General features: G+C 51.9%; 1 protein-coding gene across 3 annotated transcripts; it reads right to left on the bottom strand.

Annotated features, from left to right (window-relative positions):
* Positions 1–1503: 1503 nt before the first annotated feature.
* On the bottom strand, positions 1504–16976 carry Arpc1b (actin related protein 2/3 complex subunit 1B). 3 transcript variants are annotated; one of them, XM_076923710.1, is made up of 11 exons: positions 16849–16928; positions 15634–15721; positions 8735–8817; positions 7823–7927; positions 6792–7014; positions 5733–5840; positions 4591–4797; positions 4413–4488; positions 2844–3049; positions 2001–2091; positions 1504–1838 (listed from the first exon to the last, which is right to left on the bottom strand). In XM_076923710.1, the coding sequence occupies exons 3-11, from the start codon at positions 8796–8798 to the stop codon at positions 1800–1802; spliced, it is 1119 nt and encodes a 372-aa protein (XP_076779825.1). In that variant the 5' UTR covers positions 8799–8817; positions 15634–15721; positions 16849–16928; the 3' UTR covers positions 1504–1799. The 3 variants fall into 3 exon arrangements, with proteins under 3 accessions (XP_076779825.1, XP_076779823.1, XP_076779824.1); XM_076923708.1 differs by lacking the exon at positions 15634–15721 and having other exon boundaries at positions 16849–16976; XM_076923709.1 differs by lacking the exon at positions 15634–15721 and having other exon boundaries at positions 16767–16923.
* Between the last annotated feature and the right edge of the window lie 5097 nt (positions 16977–22073).

The following is a 22073-nucleotide window of genomic DNA, read 5'->3' as shown; positions in this document are numbered from 1 at the left end:
TCCTTGTTTGACAGTTCTTCTACCTGCTGTCCCTGTTTTTGCCCGTGGCAGGTACCAGCAGGGTTTAGGGCACACACCTACCTGGAGAAACACTGTCAGGTTTTTGCAAAAAGTAAGGTACAGAGCCTAGATGTCAGTGACATAATAGAGACCTAGGATGTTTCTTAGGGTCAGTCCTGAACCTATAGCAGACTGGAGCGGTGTTGAGCTGCACCCGTGGGACTCCAGGGTGCTGCCTGCTGGTCATATCCTGATCTGCTGCAGGAAGGCTCCCCACAACCTGAGCTTCCACCTCAGTCCTTAGCATTGTAGCAGTTAGGAAGCAGGCCTAGTGCTAGCTACTGAGTTACTTGTACATTTAGGCCCAGTGAAAGGTTCCTGTCCTGGCCCCATCTGAGCGGGATATCATGCCTGAATGACATTGTCCTTTGTGCTTAAAAGGTTGGGGGGCGGGTCTTGAGGGTCTGGACGTGTCAGGTATGGCTGCCAGAGACTCAGGCATGACTTAATGGAAGAGATAACATCTGAGTCCATTTTCTAGTCACTGCTACCACATGCTTTGGGCCTGACCCTAATTGATGGTCTCTGGAAAGATCCTGCAAGTACCCAGATTCAAGGTTGGCTCTAAAATGAGGAAGGTGATAGCTTTTAGTAATGCCCTGTTGCTAGCCCTAGGACAAAGTAGTAAAAAGGTTGTTGTGAGGTATGGGTGGGGGTGACTTGGCAGGGTTCCTACTTGAAGTTTCCAACACCAAACTAAAGTGTATTTCTTGAGTTGGAGGAGTGTGTATGTATGCGAGCGTGCGTTGAAGGAGACCATGGGTGTATGACCTTCAGCACAGGCCTGCCACACACTCCAAGGCCTAGGCTGCATTAAAGAATGGGAGCTTTGGGCCGGGCAGCGGTGGCGCACGCCTTTAATCCCAGCACTTGGGAGGCAGAGGCAGGCAGATTTCTGAGTTCGAGGCCAGCCTGGTCTACAGAGTGAGTTCCAGGACAGCCAGGGCTACACAGAGAAACCCTGTCTCAAAAAAACCAAAAAAAAAATAAATAAATAAAAAATAAAAAAATGGGAGCTTTGCATGGCTTGATGCTTCTGGTTGGGTGATTTGCCTTACAGAAGGATGGATCTCACCTAGGGAATCTTTGAGGTAATTGTCAAATCATCATCAGTTCAGATGCTATGTAAAGGCTCACCCAAAGACAAAAGGCCTTAGACTAAAATAGAAATAGGGGATTGCATAGAAACCAATGAACATTTTACCAAAAACCCAGTGCCTACATCATAGTGGAGAATTAAGAGATTAACACTAAGGTCCAGAGTAAGGCGTACCCCGTTTGTATCAGAATCCCACCACTTAATGAGTGACTTGAAACAGATGGTTCAAGGCTGGTCCTGACAGCTGAAGCCCAGGCAGGAAGAGAGGATCCCTGTATTTGTCAGTTTGGTTTCCAGTGGCCCCATACATCAGATCCCTTACATCAGACACAGGCAGGCCTGTCCACATTTGGTCTGTTTATTAGCCCACATTTTGAAGCAGTTCATGACCAGCATTGTGCTTTGGGTTTTTTGTCTTGTTTTTGGTTTGCAATAAATGAAAGCATTTCTTTAAAAGGCACATTTTTGTTAAACAGGCGGGAAAGTTCCCCACCTGCCGTTTCCCCTCCTTGGAGAGAGAGCAGCCCCTTTTGTAGATCTGTACTGTACCCTAGAAGCATTCAGCAAAGCAGCCCTTAGCCTCCCCCAGCCCCTCTCCCTCCTCCCCAGCGGTTGAGATGAGGGCAGCATTGCTCACAGCTCATTTGATCTTCAGGTCCTTCAAGGCTGACTCCAGGCTCTGCAAGGAGAGAATGTATAGGCTGGTTCTCCACCGTCTGGCATATATCTCACACCCATCTCAGCCCCAGCACAAAAGGGTGCCAAGTTGGAATCCCAGCAGAAAGACATGCAAGCCAAAAGGTCACGAGCTGTTCCCCAGCCCAGGCCCAGAGTACCTCACCTTCACATCCCAGATGCTCATGCCGCCATCCATGCCCGTAGTGCAGAACTGTGAGCACTTGGCCTTGCCCCCGCTCAGCACCGAGATTTGACTGTAAGAAGGCTGGGTTTAGGGGCCAAGCAAGCTTGCTGGCCATGAGTTCCCAGACCCACTCCCACGAGAAATAATACCAAGATGAGGTAGGACCAGCCAGGAAACAAGGCTTGGAGGAATAGAGTCAGGTGAGGGAAACAGTCCTAGCTATGGACCAGGACACTTGAGGCCCAGACCTGGCCGAATGGGGAATGGAGAATGCGGAGAATGCAACTGATGTGCTGCCTTGGGGGGAGGGGAACTAGAAAAGGGTCTAGGAGGACACACAGTGCCTGATACTGAACAACCCTGGAGGCTGGGCTTAGTCTAGACGTTGCGTCAGACAGCCTCGTAAGGCTTAGCTAGCCAAAGTTCAGCAGAGTACATGCTTCCTAGTAAGATAGGGGTGGACCCCTGTGGCTGATAGCTTTGGGGTTTTGGAGGCTTTTCCAGAAAGGTTTTGATTCCTTCAACTGGAAGGAATCTAGCAAGATACCTACCCCCAAGAAGCCCACCAGTCACTCTCCTGCATCCTAGAGGCTCCAATGTGCCTAGGCAAGCCCTAGCCGGCCAGCAATGGCGAGCCAGGATAACTGCAAAGTTCCTACTGCTAGAGCACGGCCTGGAAGTCTGCCTGCTTCCCTCTGGAGTCCTGACTTACCCATCATGCCCATCTCCCCATGCCCACCCCAGCACTATGCTATGTAGCTTCACCTCCCTCTGGCTCCCACCCAGCCCTCTGAAGTGGTTCTTGGGTCTCTGTGGAAGCACCTGACACTGTTCTTGTGCAGTGAATCCAGGCCGGCCCCTGTGGCTGCACCCCCCTCAGAGCTGGCCTTCTTGTCGAGGTTCTGGAAGCGCTCTCGGGCGGTCATGCCACGCTGGGAGCTCTGCTTGGGCACGTCCAGCCGGCCACCAAAGCTCAGTGTCCCCGAAGCATTGTCATAGGTAAACAGCACCGGGAAGCAGTCGTGGCCCTAAGGAAGGAATGAGTGCCACTGAAGATCATCTGAGGTAGGGACCTCAACCCCAGATGTATCAAGTAGGGGCAGATGTGAAGGTCGTCCTCCCCGCACTCCAGCAAGGCCTGCACCTACTTCATGTATGTTTGGGGCTCTTTCCCAGGGCAGACTTCTACCCCAGCTGGGTGATCCTCCAGGCAGAAAAGAAGCTCTCCATATTAACAGAATAATAGACAGAAGGAACAGTAGCTTTGGGGACACTTGGTGACCCTTAGTCCATTCCCAGGGGCCTGCCTCTAAAACTTATACATTTTGTTTTTTTAATTTGGTGTGTATGTGCGCGCGTGCGCACGCGTGTGCCATGGGTAAATGTAGAGGTCAGAGGGTAACCTGTGAGAGTTTGACACTCCTTTGACACTGTGGGATCCAAGAATTGAACTCAAAGTCATCAGAGATTGGCAGTGCCTTTACCCTCTGAGCGGTTTATAGACCACAGGCCTGCCTTTTCGGTTAGATGCAACCTTGTCATTTGTACTAGTCAACGAGAGCAGAAATGTTAGTCTTAGAATGTCTCATGTACACTCCAGACAACTGGGGAAGCACTGGAAACAAGGCTTCCATCGAATCCCCCTTCCCCCTAACCGCCCCCCACCCCGACAGATGTGCCAGCAAGAACATCTGCAGTCCCAGCTACTGGGGAGGCTGAGGCAGGAGGACTGTAACTTGGAGGTTTGTAGAAGAACGTTTTGGCTGGCATAACCTGCAGTGATGGCACCTCGGGTTGAAGTAGCCTTTTGTCAGTGATTGTTATCTGAGATATTCTGAAGTTCTTTTGAAGGATTCTCAGAGCCTTTGCAGAAACTTAGTCTCCAGGCATGCCTGACAGACCAGGCTGTCTTAGATGGCTGAGAACCGCTTAGGTGATGGGTCTTTCAAGACAGCCCCTAGATCAGATAAGAGATTTTGGTGCATGGAATTGACTTGCTAAAGTGCTTTTTATGTTACAGTAAAAAGAACCTCTCGGAAGCTGTCAGAGTTCAGTCCTTGAGGAGCTGATCCCACGGCTGCTGAGAAGCCAGATTCACCCAGCAGTGGCTCTCTTCCTTGATCATTATGTAACCCAGAACAGAGTAAATGAAAGTAAATGAAAGGCCAGCATGGAGAGCGTAAAGGGCAAAGAGAAGACTAGCCTAGGCTACACAGTGAGACTTAAAAATACTTTGGGTCGTGCATTTACAACATAGGAATTTTGTTACCACCTGGTAACCCAAACTATTCTGCGTATTGTATGGATGAAGGAAGGCAACCAGGAGGGAAGGAGGGAGGAGTGAAGAGACTACTCACCAGCCCTGCCTTTGCCTCCCCAACTGACACTTACCGCTGCCACAACACTATTTTCTGTGATGAAAGTGATGGCCAGAAGTGGTAACGTCTCAGAGGCCAGGGTTGCCACACTGAAAGAAAGACTGAGTCAGCTACCCACCCCCACCCCCACCCCATCCTGCTCTGGGCTTTAGGCACAGTTAATCTCCCCGCATCTCTGGCCCTATACTCACGCCATCTTCTTCTCAGCATCAGCCAAGCACACGGTGCTGTCATGGCTGACCCAAGCAACTCGGCTCCCACTGGCCGAGAAGCAGACGCCATGCACCCAGCCACAGCTGCTGCTCGATTCAAACATCAGCTCCCCAAAGGGCATCTTGGAGCCCCACGGTGTAGGGGCTGGCCGTTCCTCCACCTCCTTGATATAGGCAGAGAAGATCCTGGACGGGAAAGTGAAAGGAGAGGGCTTGGGAGAAGCCTGGGAGGAGGTCTGCCCCCAAGCCAGACAAGTACACTGAGCTTGTGGACCCTACACCTGATCCCGAGGGACTGGCATATTCAGGCTTGATGGAGTCTGAGCCTCTGCTCTTTGTTGCTAAGATGGGGCTGGAATAGGAAGCCTCCTAGCTCAGCTTCTTGTGACCTGGCATCCTTGGGGTCCTGACCTGAAAGCTGACTGTCCAACTAGTATGGTTACAGAGGATGTCTCGGTCCCTGCAGGCTAGGTATTTACAACCAGTCCCCGGAACAGCTCTTGTGCTCCGATTCTGCCCCCTCCTCTTGGCCCAGACAATGCCCATCTACACTGGAGGGTCATAGATGATAGCCTGGGCTACACAGCAAGACACTATACTATCTCAAGAAAATGAAAGCAGCGGGAGTGTGCCAACCTAAAGCCTTCTGAGACGATACAGTCTTTGGGCCCAGCATCAGGAAAGGGGTCTCTGGTGCCTATAGTTTCCCAAGTGAGAATTCAGAGACTTGAAGAGGCCTAGTCTGCCTGGAGCTGGTAGGAATTTGGCTTCACTGGCCAAGAGAGTCAGGTTATAGGTCTAGAAGTGAAAATTAACAAAGCAAGTTCTGTTGAGGTTACCGGTCATTCATACGCTAGTGGGAATAAGTACACACCATTGTCCTTCAGTAGAAATCAGGACAGCTGGAGTGGAAGAGGTAAGGGAGGAGGACTTGGGGAGACTTTGCTGACTGACATTCAAGAGATGGCAAGGACTCCATCCACCCTGAGGTGCTAGCAAGCCATGATGGTAGCCATTTGAAACTGATGTCTCAGGGACCCCAGATCACCTTGCTGAACATCAGGAGTAAGCCCTGCTGTTTGCCCGGTAGGGGTCTCCCTTCCAGGTAGATGCCTGCTCACCTGCACTTGAAGTCACAGGAGCCTGCAGCCAGGAGCACGTTGTTGGGATGCCAGTCCAGGCTGAGGACAGTGGAGCGGATGGGCTTTTTGATGTGTTTGCACACCCACCTAGACACATGGGTAAGAAAGGCAGGCAGGTTGGTATAGCGGATTGCGGCATCCCGGGAACAGTAGGGTTAACAGGTGCCTCAGGTAAGAGGCACAGAGCACCCACTTCAGGCAGTGATATACTGGGTTCCTTCTGAGGTCAGAACTCTATGCCTTGCCACACCAAGTACATACGATTATGTGGTTCTAAATGGTTAGGGTGGAATATAAATTCTATTTTCCTAGACTCAAAACTGTCCCTGTCCTCCAACACAGGGGAGATTAAGACACAGGTAGGACAGGCATCTGGCACACAATAATAGAGAATCGAATTCAAGGGTAGTCATGGCTACCTAACAAAACCCTGACTCCAAACAAACAAACAAACAACCCAGGGTTGGGAATGTGGTTCAGTGGCAGGTTCTTACCTAGCATGCATGAAACCTTAGGCTCCATCCCTAACCCGGCACAGACCAGGCATGGTGGTGCACACCTGTCATCCCAGTACTAGGGAGGCAGAGGCAAAAGGATCACAAGTTCAAGGTCATCCTGGCTATACACTGAGCTTGAGGTCCTCCTAGCCTATATTCAGACCCCATCTCTTTTTTTAAAAAAAAAAAAAATGTGGCTAGGTGTTCATGAGTGGTCCCTGAAGTCTGACACCTACTGACACTTAGGTGTCAGGCCCAGTTCACAGTCCTTCCAGGAAGCTGGTGGCAGTGTGTGCATGAAGCTCGGCGTAGTATCCCCAGAACTAACTAGTGTGGTCTATGCCCCTTTTATTACCAAGTCAGAGCTGTGGAGTCGCAGTAGAGAGGGCCCTCTGCCTCACCGAGGACAGGTGTACAGGGACATTCTGATCCTGCATCATGTAAGTCTGTAGTTCGGGGCTCCACCAGCACCCATACCCCAACCCAGATTCCTCCACCCCCCCCACCCCCCAGCCTTCTCTAGCCCCGACCAAGCACCCACCAGTCATTCTCCTGCTCAAAATAACAGATGGAAATGACACGGGAGCCGCTGCCCACGGCAAACTTGTTCTCATTGGGGGCCCAGCGCACACAGCGGGCAGCTCGATTGATCCGAAGGATGACCAGTGTGGGCTTCCACGTGCGGCCCTTCAGTGTCCACACATAGGCATTGCGGTCTGTGCCGCAGGTCACAATGCGGTTGCTCTCAGGGGCCCAGTCGATGCCTGCAGGATCAGGTCAGAGGACATAAGACTAAAGGCACCCAAGCTCCAGTGGCCATGTCCAGATCTTTAACTCTGGTGCCCAGGGTCTTGTTCGCGCTAACCAAGTGCTCTACCACTGAGCCATGCCTCCAGCCCCTCACTGGAAAATTGTAGGCAGGTGCTCTACTGTTGAACCATGACCCTCGCCCGACTGGGGGATTCTATGCAAATGCTCTACTCTACTGCTGAGATCCAGACCAACTGGCTCGGGGAGAACTCTAGGGAAGTGACTGCTAAGTCACACCCCCAACCCCTCACTGGCTTCCCCAACCCCTCACACTCTAGGCGTGACTAATAAAGCTTATGGGGTGGAGGGGTTGGGGGGAGGCTGGCAATCTTCACTAGCTAACACCAAACGTTTTGGGGGTAAAGGCAAGAAACAGGTAAGGACCGTGTCTCCTGATGCTGGGCTGTCGATCAAGCCTCTCCTGAACATCTAAGTTATGTACACCAATATAACTTCTTTACCACCTTTTAAATTTTATTTATTTATTTATTTAGTGCCTTTATGTGTGCCCCGGCTAGTTTGTGGAGGTCAGAGGACAACTTGTAGGAACCGGGGTGTTCTCTGACCGTGTGGGTCCTGGGGATGGAACTCAGATCTTCAGGTTTCATCCACTGAGCCATCTTTATGGTCCCTAAGTCAGTGGGAATCAGGGTTGTTTTCATTGCAACCCCGACTATCCCGACCAATACTGTGATGAGTAGCCGGCCATGCTGGCCCTGCCCCGCCCCCTTGCCTCCTCCCAGGAGAGCAGCGCTGACCCACCTGTCACCTGCCCATTGTGCTCCTTGAGTTCGTGCACCTTGTTCCACTTGGCGCCGCTCTTCTCATAGATGTGCACCTCATGGTTGTTAGGGCAGATGGCAATCTCTGTGGGGAGACAGACGTGAGCTTAAGGAGGCGGCGGCGGCGTCCGTCGGCAACCACCCTCCCCACCTCTGCTCTCCGCTAGAGTGCTCTTCAAGAGCCAGGCTGTCCTCTGCCTGAAACCCCTGATGTCCTGCTGGGCCACTCCTGTACCTAGCACCCAGATTCCCCCACAGCAGTCTCAGGACCCTGGAGCCTCACTTCATCCCGCAGCTCTGTGTTAGCAGAAGTCCTGTTACCGCTGTTTCCATGGTGTTCCTCTCAGCCCTGGGGCCCTCCTATCTACCATGCCCTTAAAGTTTCACTTTGTGTGTGTTTGCGTGCGCCCGCATGTGCATGCGGCATGGCATGGGAATGTAAGTCAGAGGGCACCTTGCAGTCGTGAGTTCTTTTGTTCTGTCAATCACACTCATCAAGATTGCCTGGCAAGCAATGCTGAGCCATCTCATTGGCCCATTTGTTGTCTTTGGAAATAAGTCTCACTGTGTATGTAGTTCAGGCTGGTCTTAAACTTATAAGCCCCTGCCTCCCGAGTTCTCGGATGCTATAGATGTGCACCACCACCCACCAGAGCAGATCCGGAAGCCCAGGCTGTTAAACAGATCCACCCAACATGGCAACATCTCCCTTACTACCTGCCTGGCCACCTCTGCCTGCTCTTCAGTTCTAGGCCCCTCTCACAGGAGCAACCACGTGAGTCTAGCTGCTCCCCACCCCTCATAGCTGTCCCACTGTCCTGTCACTCCACTGGACCCAGCTGGTCCCAAGCAATCCCGGTTCGGAGGCTACCCTGCAGAAGTGAGCACTCACGCGTTCGGTCCTTGTTCCAGGCATGGCAGCTGATGGGCTCCACCAGGAAGCTGTGGTACGCCATAGTCACTTGTCTCCTGGACCTAGGGAGGGAGGCAGAGTGCAGGTCACCTGTGCCCTGCTCTTGGCTGGGAGGAACAGTCTGCTCACCCTAGTTTCCTGACTGGCCAAGTATGTTACAACCTCTTGAGTCCCAGTGTCCCTCATCCTAAGAGAGCATGTGTCACAGAGAGCTTGGGTCCTGAGGCAATGACACTATGTGAGTGGGGGCTAGGACCCTGAACCACACAGGCCTGCTACTTTTCACCTGTGCCTCAGTTTCTTCATAGTATGGGATACACTCCCCCCTCCCCCACAGTCCCATATAAGAACAATGTAAAAATTAAACAATATCCCTAATCCATTTAAAGCAGAGCCTAGCTCACAATACAGTTGGGCCAGTCAGTGCCTGATCCTCCCTTCCCAGGCCCTGTGGGTTGAACAAAGCAGATAAGACAGCTGGCATTCCGGGACCAGGCTCAGAGCTGGGCTCCCACAGCTTCCTCCCCCACATGTTGAGAACCACACTAGCCCCACGTTCGGGCGGCCAAAAATGTTGCGGGCCAAGCAAAATGTTGAGGCCCGAGCTGCCCCGAGTTTGGGCGGCCGCTGTATCCCGGCTTAAGCTGCCGTTCCGGTCCGAGGGTCGGGGTTCAGCAAGAGAGAGAGTGAGGACAGACTCGAAGAATGGAGACCAGACAGTGATTCAATCCCGTTTATTCTTCAGTCTCTCTTCCTAGTCCAGTCCCAAGTCTTGAGTTCCTAGTCCCTAGTGCCTCCAAGTTCCAAGTTACTTCTTCCAAGTTCTCTTCCAAGTGCCTGCTACCTAATGCCTAATTCCTACTCCAAGTTGTACTCTCTGAAGTGTCTGATTCTCTCTGCTGTGTCTCCCTAATGTCTGATCTCTCTCCGTCTGCCTCTGCCTTTTATATGTCTCACTTCTAAGCCATGCCTTTTGGTCACACCTTTAATCATGCCCTTAGGTCTTGTCTCTAAATCTGATCTCTAGGTCACACTCTTAAGTCACACACCTTTAATCTCACGCACCTTTAATCTCACACACCTTTAATCTCACACACCCAAGGTATCTAAACCAAGATTATCGGAGTGTGCTCAGCTGTTGTAGGCTATTGTAATCCAAGTCTCATGTCAGGGTATATGGCTCAAGATGGCTGCAAAGCTGATAGCCGCTTTCTGCTAAAAGTCGGCCCCCAACACCCACACTCAGGTTCAGAGATCTCGGGACTGAGGAGGGACACCCTGCCTTCAGACTCCCCAACAGCTCCACACGGCTAAGGAGCTGCCTCTGGGCCCTTGGCTAAGGAGCTGCCTCTGGGCCCTTGGCTGGCCCGAAGCACGGCCCCTCCCCCAGGGCACTCACCAGGCTTCTCCCACATCCTGCTAGACCTGCTTCCTAGCCACTCCTACCCACAGTTCATGCCTGGGAGCTCTTCTCTCCAGTTTTACTCCACTACAACACCCATCCAAAAACACCCAAAGTCACCTCCCCTAAATCCCTGCTCTGCCCAACCCCTCCCCCCCCCTCCCCAGAGTCAGGATGTTTCGAGAGAATATGGAGAGACATTATGGCACTGTCTGCCAGCTGTGTGTGCACCACAGCCAGCGTCACCTGTTGTCTCAAAACCTCATTTCCCATCTGAACAATGGAGCCTACCTCCACCCTGCCCCTACCCCACCTCCAGCTGATGGGAGAGTAGAGTGGGGTGGTATACCTAGGCTGGGCTTGACATCACATGCCTGTGATTCCAGCAATGGAATAGTAAAAATCTGAGGCCACCCTGGGCTACCCAGACCTTGTCTCAAAAAACAACTAGGGCTGGGGATGTGTAGCTCAGTGGGCAGAGCGCTTACCCTCCTCGGCACCACATAAACCAGATATGTTGACACAAGCTTAAGAGGCAGAGGCAGAAGAATAATCGTAAGTTCAAAGTCATCTTCAGCACATAGTGAATTCCATCCAAGCCAGTCTGAATTCCACGAAATGCTGTCTTATAAAATGACGACAACACTGCATAGCCGGTAGGTGATCAGGAAGTGGTCTACCAGGCTAGAAGGATGTATTCAATGGGTAAAGGCACTTGCCAACAAATCTGACAACCTGAGTTCACTCCCTAGGACCCAGATGATGGGAGGAGAGACCCGACTTCCTCAGGTGGTTGTGTAACCTCCACATGCATGTGTACCACAAACGTGAGCACGCATACACACATACAAGTAAATAGAAAAACAGTTTATGAAAGAGTAACACAGAAGAAGCCAGTTGACAAACCATGCTTTCGGTCCACAAAATGCATGATGCCCACACCTCTATTCATCGAGTCATGCCCTCCGTGGCCTCACAAGCTGATCCTGAGCCACACGGGCACACTCCTGCCTCAGGCCTATGCTCAGGCAGTTCCCTCAGCTTATAATGTTCTTTACACAGACACACACACACAGACACCCTGCTCTGGCCCACACCCTTGGCCATTTTCAATCTGGGCTCAGTTGCATCAAGAACCTTCCACAGTGCACTCCCCAATAAGCCCCGCCCCTGGCCTGTACAGATCCTGCTTAGAGGTGAAAACCTCGATTCCAGATACAACAGGGACATTCTAGAAAGTTCCTGGTATGGCATAGGACACCTGTGCCAATAGAAACCAGGACTATCTGTGTCATCACAACCGGGTGTAACTCATGCTGAGGGACCCAGTGCCCTCTTCTGGCCTCTGCAAGCACTGCAGTCACATGTGCATACCCTCAGAGACACACAGTTAAAAATTAAAAAAAAAATTTTTTTTAAAGTAGAAGAAACTCCAGTTTGGATCATAGCACTGTCATTGGTGGCTTTATCAGTCTCATACAGTTCCCTTTTAGTACAAAAAGCTTTGCAAAGGCATGTACCCCGAAAGGAGACACATGTCTTTATCCCAGCACTTAGGAGGCAGAGGCAGGAGGATCTCTGAATTCCAAGCCAGCCTGTTCTATGGAGTGAGTTCCAGGACAGCCAAGGCTACCCAGAGAAACGCGGTCTCAAAGCACAAAGAGATCAGCAGAGGAAGCTTGAAGTCAGCCTGATCCATAAAGCAGGTCAGTGGGGCCCGGCTAAGCCAGAAGCCACTCCAAAGCCCAGCTGAGCTCTGCTTGGTCTCTCTACTCCAGTAGAAGTAGATGCCCATCTTCCTGGTGGCAGATAGAAGTCCAGGGCTGTAGCCTGGGGGCAGAACCTGACTTCCCAGTGCATGATATTCTGCTGCCCGCTGCAGCAGGTTCCATGTGTCTTAGTGGATAATTTAAGACAACTGGAGGAGCCCTGACCCCAGTTTCCAGGAACCTAAAGGTTCTGTATGGAAGCAGTAAACAGCCGGTAACACTAACCAGAGGCATAGGGTGACTGAGGAAAAGGTTCACACACATCGGCCAGCCAATCACACGTTAGCAGGAGTGCTGACAGCACAGGGGAGGCAGAGAGGGGAAGACTCATCTTCTCATCGTGTCTGAAAAGCAACCCAGCTAACTAGCAGTGTCCCTGACGGCCCGAAGAGAAGAGAGGGGCAGGGAGTGTGACCCACTGCCTGTCATCCACCTTGATGTAAAAAGTATACCATAGCTGCACAGAATGGCACACACCTTTAAAGCTCAGGACTCACAGCAGAGGCAGGTGGATCTCTGTGAGTGCAAGGCTAGCCTGGTCTACACAGAGTTCCTGGACAGCCAGGGCTACACAGTGAAATCTCCCCTTCTCGCTCATGCGTGCTCTCTCTCTCTCTCTCTCTCTCTCTCTCTCTCTCTCTCTCACACACACACACACACAGAGAGAGAGAGAGAGAGAGAGAGAGAGAGAGAGAGAGAGAGAGAGAGAGAGAGAGAGAGAACCAGAACCAGGAGTGGAGTGTGGTGATGCAAACCTGTAATCCTGACACACAGGAAGCTGAGGAGGATTTTTACTTCTTTTGATACTGCTAAGATCTGATCCAGGCCTGAACACTCTATTGCTGAACCCTGAGACTTCTCTCTCATCATCTGTCAAAGAGGTGGCCCAGGGAGACTTCAAGACTGCTCCTGTTCCATTATCGCCTGAGAAACAGGGATCTCAGGGGAGCCTAAACCAAACTTCCTGTCTGGCTCTAAGCCATCTCCTGCCAACACAGGGCTGGGTCTCTGCTCTCCCAGGTGCAAGGCCCACACAGGGTTACCTGGGAGGGGCAAAGGAGGAAGCATGAACGGGGCAGTCACACTGTGGAAGGGTCTGCCTCCCTTGGACCTCCTAGAAAGGGCGCTGAATGTGACTTGGGTTTCTATCCTGAGAATGCCTAAAAACATAAAAGACTAGGGTCTTTGGCATGATCCTAATTTTTTAAGACAGAAATTCTTTTTTATTTTTAAGATTTATTTTATGTATGAGTACTCTATCTGAACATATACTGACATGCCACAAGAGGACATTAGATCCCATTACAGATGGTTGTGAGCCACCATGTGGTTGCTGGGAGTTGAACTCAGGACCTCTGGAAAAGTAGCCAGTGCTTAACCATGAGTCACACAGGCCTACCACTCTTTACCTGTGCCTCAGTTTCCACTGTGCCATCTGACAACCCCATAGACACGAACTCTTAGACTGTGCCTAGTAGCACATACTAGTAATCCCTTGCACTCTAGAGACAGGAGGATCATGAATTTGAGGCCAGCTTCAGGTACAAAACAAATTGAGGGGTTTTTGCTTTGTTTTCTTTCATACAGTTGGGGATAGTACCCAAAGCCTTTTACATTCTAGGCAGGGGCTCTACCACTGAGCCACACCCCAGCCCCACTGGGGGATTCTAGGTAGGGGCTCTACCACTGAGCCACACCCCAGTTCCTCACTGGGGGATTCTAGGCAGGTGCTCTACCTCTGAGCCACACCCCAGCCCCTCACTGGGGGATTCTAGGCAGGGGCTCTACCACTGAGCCACACCCCAGCCCCTCACTGGGGAATCCTGGGCAGGTGCTCTACCAATGAGCCACACCCCAGCCCCTCACTGGAGGATTCTAGGCAGGTGCTCTACTACTGAGCCACACCCCTAGCCCTCCAGGAATACTTCCTGACCATTGCTGAGTGTACTTCCTCTCTCTTGCTGTCTGTATCTGAGTAATGTGTCGAGGAACATGCCTGGTTCCATTACAGTAATGCATCAACTGGGAGAGGCCCTCCGTGTTCCTAATGAACAAGAGGTCAGAAAAGCCAGAAGCTTCTACCTCAGGACACCACGGCTGGGAAGTACCTATGCAGCTCGCCTTGTAAGCCAGCCAGGCAGAGCCTCGGGCCCCTCTGATGCCAAGAACATTGTTCCAATTCTTGGGTCCCAGAGTTCCTTTCAAAAGTGCTGGGTTAAAACTCTCCAACAGGGTGGGCTGTGGCACATTGGAGACATGGGAGGCTGAGGCTGGAGGATCATGAGATTGAAGCCAATCTTGGGCTTCATAGGGAGAACCTGTGATTTGATCGATCGATCGATCGATTGATTGATTGATAGATAGATAGACAGACCGATAGGCTGTTAAGATGGCTCACCAGGTAAAATTGCAGCTAGCCTTGCTGATGACCTCAATTTGATCCCCACAAAGTGGAACAAGGGAACCAATTAATGCTTATAACTTGTCCTCTACCCTACACCCCCCCACACACACACATAAATAAGTATAGTTATAAATAAATAATACTCTAGCACTCCATCCTGGCTAGGCATCCTTCGTCCTGGCCCCTGGGCTTTTCTTGGCTGTGTTTCCTTGGAATCACACAGTTTGGCTAGATTTGAGACTTAAACCAAGCAGGAGTTGCCTGCAGCAAGAACCTTGGCTCCACAGGCAATCCAGGAAGTCCCCGCCCAGCTCAGCTGAGTGCAGCCAGAAGCAGCTTTTTTTTTTTTTCTTTTTTATGGTGTTAAGCCTTACTCAACTTCCTGTTGTGGGTAGGAGCCTGTGTGGCGTGAGCAAACCTCCAAACCCCCAGTTCCTCTTCTTCCTCCTCTTCCTCCTCCTCTAGACTGCCCTTGAAGACTTAACTGAATGAGGGAAAGTCAAATCCAACAACACAGATTAAAATAAATTCTAAAATACTGTAAAATTCCAGTTTAAAGAATCAAAACAAAACTTCTCCAAAACACAGAACCCTCGGTGCTGGCAGGGTTGTGGAGAAGATCCTCACCTGTTCTGTGCCTTCGAAGGGCAGTGTGCTAACTTCTAATTCCAACAGCTTGTGTAAGAACAGATAGAACGTGGGGCTGGAGAGAAGGCTCTTTGCAGAGAACCTTCTTAGCTCACAACCACCAAATAAATACTCTAGTTCCAGGGGGGTATCATTTTCCAACACCCCGGCGCTCAAGTGTGTGTGAGTGTGTGTGTGTGTGCACGTGCGCGTGTGTACAAACCCATAAAAATAAATCTTTAAAAAGAGAAAATAAGCCGGGCGGTGGTGGCGCACGCCTTTAATCCCAGCACTTGGGAGGCAGAGACAGGCAGATTTCTGAGTTCGAGGCCAGCCTGGTCTACAGAGTGAGTTCTAGGACAGTCAGAACACAGAGAAACCCTGTCTCAAAAAACCAAAAAAAAAATGAGAGAGAGAGAGAGAGAGAGAGAGAGAGAGAGAGAGAGAGAGAGAGAAACACTGATGAACTTAATAACTTGAAAAAGCAAACTTTTAAAGCCCTCTTTCTTAGGGTTGCCTTACTACAGAAAACCCTTTTCTGGAGGGTGTGGACCATTGGTAGAGCACTTGCCTAATAAGTTCCAGGCCCTGGGACCAAAACAGACAAAACAGAACAACATACTTTAATTCTAGTTGAGGTTATTTGTTATTTTAAAAGATCCCAAAGTGTGCTCACCTTTAATCTCAGCACTAGGGTAGCAGAGCTCTCAAAGTTCGAGGCTAGCCTTGGTGGGGTGGGGGAAGGGAGACAGAGGAGAGACTATCTAAAAAACAAAACAACCCAGAGCAAAAAAGAATCACTGGAAATTTTCATTCACACAGAACGTTGCCTTACACTCTTCAGTGTGTGTGAGTGCCCGTTGGATGTCCAGGGATTTGAACTCAGATCCTCATGCTCCCCCATCAGTGCTTTTAGGCATGCTCCATCTCCCTGCCCCACACATTCTCTTACAGTCGAAGCCAACCTGGTAAATCTATTTCCTTTTTATTGTCCACGTTTAGAAGTCGTCCGCAGGGCTGCAGATTCGGACCCCACCCCATCCTACCACCACACAAGGCCAGGTTCATCCAGTGCAGAAAGGAGATCGGCAGCAGTAGGCGGGCAGACACACTGCCAAGTGTGTTGGCCACATCTGGCCGCTAAGCCTCCGGAACTGGAAGGTCCCCATTTTCCAGACAAGGCAAGTTGAGCTCTACACAGGCGAGGTGGCTCGCCTGCGTCACCAGCCACACCGCTCCAGGCTGGAGCTGCCTCGCGGGAACAAGCTCCATGGCGAGCACCTGGGCTGACTCCCAGTTCAGGATTCCTGCCCGCTCGCGGGCCCCACCGGACAGGACCTGCCCTGCCCGGGGTGGCCTGGCTGGGTGTCCCTCGAGCCGCCGGGGTCCCCTCGCCCAGGCCGGGTGAGACCCAGGAACCTGGACCCCCCGCTGGGTGGGCATGGTCACTGGGGGGTATGAGGCGGGGCGGGGGTGCTAGCTCATTTCCCGGTCGCAACAACCCGGAAGGCTGCGGACCGAGGGGGAAGTGACTGGGCGTGGGGCCCTGCGCCCGAAGTAACGGGTCGACACAGGGCGCAGGGATCGGAACGCGGGGCCAGGAAAGCGGAGAGGGGGCGCGAGGGCTGGGACTGTGCCGCCTCGGTGGCGTCGAGTGCGCAGGGAATCTCTGCGATTCTTCCCACCGCGCCCCGCATCCCCAGAACGCCGCCCCTCACTGGCTCCTCGCCAGCCCCACCCTCGCCGGGAGCCCCACCAGGCCCCCATGCACACGGCTCTGCACCCCTCTCTTATCCCCATCCCCCTCACCGTCGAACATCGCCTCGAGTCCCCTGACTTCTAGGCGGCCTCAGAGCGCACACACACCTCGCGACCACTTCAAGCCCCTCACCTCGGATCTCCTCGGCCGCGGACTCTGGACAGTCGACGCGCCGAACCGGCTCTGAGACCCGCGCAGCGCCGCTGCTACTTCCTCGTGGGCGAGGGGCGGGGCCTTCGGGCGCAGCCCCGCAGGGACCGGGGGCGGGACTCGGGAGGTTGTGGCCAGATCCCAGGTCCCGCCCACCCCTCGGGGTACCAAGCCGCCCGGACCTCAGTTAGTCCAGCTCAGCTTGAGATTCGTCCGGAGATCGTGTGCCGTGGCCCCTAACTACGTTCTGAATGGGGAAACTGAGGCTGGAAGACGGGGGGGAGCTGTCTGAGCAGCTAGAGGACGGAAGAATTCAGAGGTTTTGAGGCCACACGCAGGCACCCCTCAACTTAATGACTCCCGCGGGCCCCCGCCCCTCGCACTCCCGGTGCACCCCAAGCGTCGTTCCCCCGGACTCTCAGTGTCCCAAAGGTGGCAGGGTCGCTGGTGTCCAGGAAGAAGAGCACTGCCACTCCAGGTGACTTCTTGCTTCTGTAGTCCACACACTTCCCTCCAAGTTACTGAACAGCTTTGCAGCCACCTGAGTCAGGTGATGCTCCAGGGTCAAGGGTCATCCAGGTTAGCGGCTTCTGAAGTTTCTTTGCCTCCCCGCTGAAGAGAGATCCTCCCTAAACTCCCAGCAGTAACCTGTATCACTAATTCCGGCTTCGTTTACAACCCTAACCCAAACCCTGAGACCTGAACACTTTCCCTAGCGGTGGCCAGCGTGGGTAGAGGTGCCTGTGATAACCCACACCTGTCATCCCAGCCCTGGGGAGCTGGAGGAAGAAAGATGAGATTCAATCAAGCTCAACCTTGGCTGTATAGCTAGTTGAAGGGCAGCCTGGGTTACATGAAACCCTGTCTCAAAACACAAAGAAATGGGCCAGCAAGATGGCTCAGGTGGCAAAGGTGCTTGTCGCCCAGCCTAAGGACCTGAATTGAACTCCCAGCACTCACAGGGTAGGAGAGACTGGACTCCTTTAGGTAGGGTTTCTTCTGTCTTCCACACTCATGCCAGCCATAGTGAACTAGAGTGTGTAAACACACACACACAGGGTAAGTTAATAAATGTCATACTTCTTTTGCTTGTTTTTGGTTTTTGAGACAGGGTTTCTTTGTGTGGCCCTGGTTGTCCTGGAATTAGCTCTGTAGGCCAGACTGCCCTTGAACTCAGAGATCCACCTGTCTCTGTCTCTGAGTTCTGGGACTAAAGAAGTGCACCACCATGCCCGGTGCAATAAAATATTCTAAGTTTGATTGGGCTGGACTTGAATTTAGGCAAGCCTTGAGCTTGTGATTCTCCTGCCTCTGTTTCCCCTATGCCACCAGACCCACCCAGCTCAGTAAGATTTAGCTCAGATTTTCATGAGTCATCCTTCTGTCACCAACACAGAGGAGCCTTGACCCTGTGCCCCTGCTTTGCCGTTCCTGTAGGTTTTATCTGTATGTAGCCTTGGCAGTGCCAGGTGTTTTTGGTTTAGCTAAGAAAACCTGCACCAGCAGTCTTCTTCCTGTGGGAAGTGCATTCCTGACTCAAAATGTGTCTCTGCTCTCTCAGCTCTATAAAAGCCCAGCAATGGCCCAGGAGGCCTTGAGTGATCTGACTCCCGTAAGCTTGTGGTATCCTACAGTCCTCTGTCCTGGGCTAGTGACCTTAAATGACCTAGTGTCTTCAGAGGATGGACAAAGCAAAACCAAGCCCAGGACTCTAGGCAGTGACCCACTACAGAGAAGCCCCTCCCGATGAGCTATACAGGTAAAGAGCAGTAGCCCCCCAAGAGGAGAGGAGTCCTCAAAGCAGAACACAGGACAAGACAATCCCACAGAGAAAACCAGAGTGCTGATCAGCTCTGGTCAGCTTGAGCTCAAGCTCCTTTCAAAAAGGTTAAGATTCATGGACCAGGTTTTTGTTTTGTTTTGTTATGATGGTGGGTATGAACCCAAGGCCTTACACATGCACTGAGCCACGCCCCAGCCCCTCACTGGGGGATTCTAGGCAGGGGCTCTACCACTGAGCCACACCCCAGCCCCTCACTGGGGGATTCTAGGCAGAGGCTCTACCACTGAGCCACACCCCAGCCCCTCACTGGGGGATTCTAGGCAGGGGCTCAACCACTGAGCCACACCCCAGCCCCACTGGGGGATTCTAGGCAGGGGCTCTACCACTGAGCCACACCCCAGCCCCACTGGGGGATTCTAGGCAGGAGCTCTACCACTGAGCCACACCCCAGCCCCTCACTGGGGGATTCTAGGCAGGGGCTCTACCACTGAGGCACACTCCAGCCCCTCACTGCTCTAACAGGTATTCTCAAGGCCCTATCAGCTTAATTAAGTTGGTTTGTGGTTTTTTAAAATGAATCTCTAAGAACTGCTTCTTTCTGCTGTGGGAATGGACCTGGGGTCGAGGGGATGAAAAAACTCATGATGTATGCTGCACCCATGTTTGTGCCACTGGCTCTCCTGCCCTCAGACCCTGGCAGAGAGGCTGCGCACCCGTGGGGTTCACTTTGCACCATCCATAGGATGAATGAATGATAAAATGCTAGAAAAACGAATAGAATTCTGGTTCTGTCACTTAACCTTGACCTTGGTCAAGTCACCCTTGCTCTGCCTCAGTTTCCACAGTAGTGAAGTCAGGCTTCTCAGGCACTGCCTCCAACCCCACCTCATGGAGGAAAATAGATGTTAAGTATTTCCTGAAGCCTCCCTTTAGGTGCTTGAACCTCTTGAGAAGAAAGTCACTGTGGGTAGTGCTGACTCGCTCACTCTGCTTCCTGGCACATGTGAGGTGAGTGGCTGGGCTCTACCTTACCCCTCCGTGCTGCCACAGGATGCTGGAGCCAAATGACCATAGACTGAAAACTCTGAAGCCACAGGGCAAAGCGGATCATGGGAGTGTGCATGGCAGAGTGTGTTTGCGGGAGGCCAGCCTTCCTCAGGCAACTTTTGAGTTTCTCACTGTGTATGTTAGGTTGCCAGGACTTTGCACCCCAGGATCCTTCGGATTTCACCTCCCAGATCACAGGTACATGTCACTATGTCTGTTTTTGTTCATTTTTGAGGCAGGTTCTCACAGTGTAGCCCTAGCTGGCCTAGATTTACACTGACCTGCCTGCCCCTGCCTCCTGAGTGCTAGGATTAAAAGTGTGTGCCACTGTGGTGGCCAGATAGCTTTTTTTAAAAAAAGAAAATCTAATTACTTTTATTTTGTGTATGGATGTTTTGCTTGCATGTATGTGCACCAAATGTATGCAGTACCCTCGGGGGTTGGACAAGGGCACCGGGTCCTCTGGAACTGAAGTCACTGTTGTTGGAAGCCACTGTATGGTGCTGGGAATTAAATTCAGGTTCTCTGCAAGAGCAGCAAATGATCTTAAAGGTTGAGCACCCCACCCCCACCCCAGACAGGGTCTCTCTATAGCTCTGGCCCTTCCGGACCTCATCATATAGTCTTGCTTGCCTCTGCCTCTGTGTAGGGTTAAAGGCATGTGCCACCACAGCTGCCTTTTTTTTTTTTTTTAAAGTAGGTTCAGGACTGGAATTCGGATCCTTACAAAACAAGCATTCTGCCACTTCCCCAGCCCTTTCTTCCTTTTCTTTTTCTTTTTTTTTTTTAAAAACTTCATTTTATGTACATTGGTGTTTTGCCTGCATGCATGTCTGTGTGAGGGTGCCAGATCTTAGAGTTACAGACAGTTGTGAGCTGCCATGTGGACGCTGGGAACTGAACCCGGGTCCTCTGGAAGAGCAGCCAGTGCTCTTAACTGCTAAGCCATCTCTCTAAGCCCCTTGTTTGTGTCAGTTGATATGGACATTAAAAACAGATGGTTCAGATGGTAATGACTTCCATCAGTTGTCCTATGACCTCCACAAGTGCACTGTGGTGTGCATGTCCCTGATACAAAATAAATAAAAATACAATAAAAACTAACACAAAAAGGAAACCTCAGACTGCAAAGCTCTCCCCCACAGCCTCCTGGCCCCCCTTTCCACCTCAGGGTCTTTATAACCCAGGCTGACCCAGAATTCAAACTCCTCCAACCTTGGGCTCCCTGGTTGCAGGGATTACACTGACAGGGTGCACCAGCTTTATGGCCTCAAGTGAAGCAAGTCTTTGGAGAAGAGGGCTTGGGGGACGCCACCTCAGATGGCTTTCTGTCTCTTCTGGGAATGTGCGCACACAGTGCCTTGTGAACCAAGATGAGCCACTCTCCTCTCTGCTGCATCGCTGGTTTCCAAGAAATGCAGCCTCACACAGGTCACTTAGGAGGAGGGAGTTGGGTGGGGCTGGTACAGCATCTTCCATTAGCATGCGCTGCTGATTATCGGCTCTCCCTCCCCCACCCCCCTGCATCAGCTGCCTCCCAGGCACAGCTGACTGGACTGGTCAAGATAGTGGGAGACCTTCCCCAGCAGCTCCAGATATAATGTCCCCTTTGTTGCAAGGGCCAGAACACAACTTCCGGCCACCCAAGGCCACACCTCTGTGTAACTGGTCAAAGGGCCAGAGGCGGGGATGTCCACCAGCAGCCTCCACCCATGACATCCCAGCCCAGTTCTCAAAGGCCCTCAGCTACACGACCCATCTTCTCAGTCAGAATATTCCATGGACAATTGTGGAATTCAAGGTCTTGTTTGCAGTCAGTACCTGTTTTAGCATATTCAAGTACACAAGTCCATGTGTTTACAGAGAAGCTCCTGATTTCAGGGGCACAGAAAGGACACTGTAGCATGGCGCTGAGGAGGCAGGGCCAGCAGGCCAGCACTCAGGGGCTATGCTACAACTCTCTCATGGAGACAGTAAGGTTTCCCATGAGTCACCAAAAGGGCCACTGTCTTTGCAAATATCACGACATCCTCTAAGACCAACTAGCCTCCAGTGGAATGCAAACTACTGCCCTGGGCCTGGGGCTGAGGCCTAGTTAGAAGACTGCCGGCCTGCCATGCACAGGGCCCTCGGCATCTCACAAGCAGTTGAATACATATGTAATCTCAGCACACAAGGTGTAAGCCAGAGGATCAGTTGTTCAAGGTCATCCCATGCCACCCTGGGATACATAAGAACCTGCTTCAAAAAGATAAACATAAAAACTGCCTATCTGGGGCTGGAGAGACAGCTCAGAGGTTAAGAGCACTGACTGCTTTTCCAGAGGTCCTGAGATCAAGTCCCAGCAACCACATGGAGGCTCACAACCATCCGTAAT

This window comes from Arvicanthis niloticus, chromosome 24, assembly GCF_011762505.2.
Source record: "Arvicanthis niloticus isolate mArvNil1 chromosome 24, mArvNil1.pat.X, whole genome shotgun sequence".
In the NCBI taxonomy this organism is placed as follows: domain Eukaryota; kingdom Metazoa; phylum Chordata; class Mammalia; order Rodentia; family Muridae; genus Arvicanthis; species Arvicanthis niloticus.
Note: the sequence above shows the minus strand (reverse complement) of the source record. Positions and strands in the feature narration are given on the sequence as shown.

What these genes read in the sequence shown, in the direction of transcription:
- Arpc1b (XM_076923708.1), bottom strand. Translation starts at nt 8,798, where the DNA reads ATGGCGTACCACAGCTTCCTGGTGGAGCCCATCAGCTGCCATGCCTGG. An exon ending in TCCTGTGACTTCAAGTGCAG is followed by an intron (nt 4,798 to 5,732) that starts GTGAGCAGGCAT and finishes TTTCCCGTCCAG; the next exon opens with GATCTTCTCTGCCTATATCA. An exon ending in TGAGCATCTGGGATGTGAAG is followed by an intron (nt 1,839 to 2,000) that starts GTGAGGTACTCT and finishes CTCTCCTTGCAG; the next exon opens with AGCCTGGAGTCAGCCTTGAA.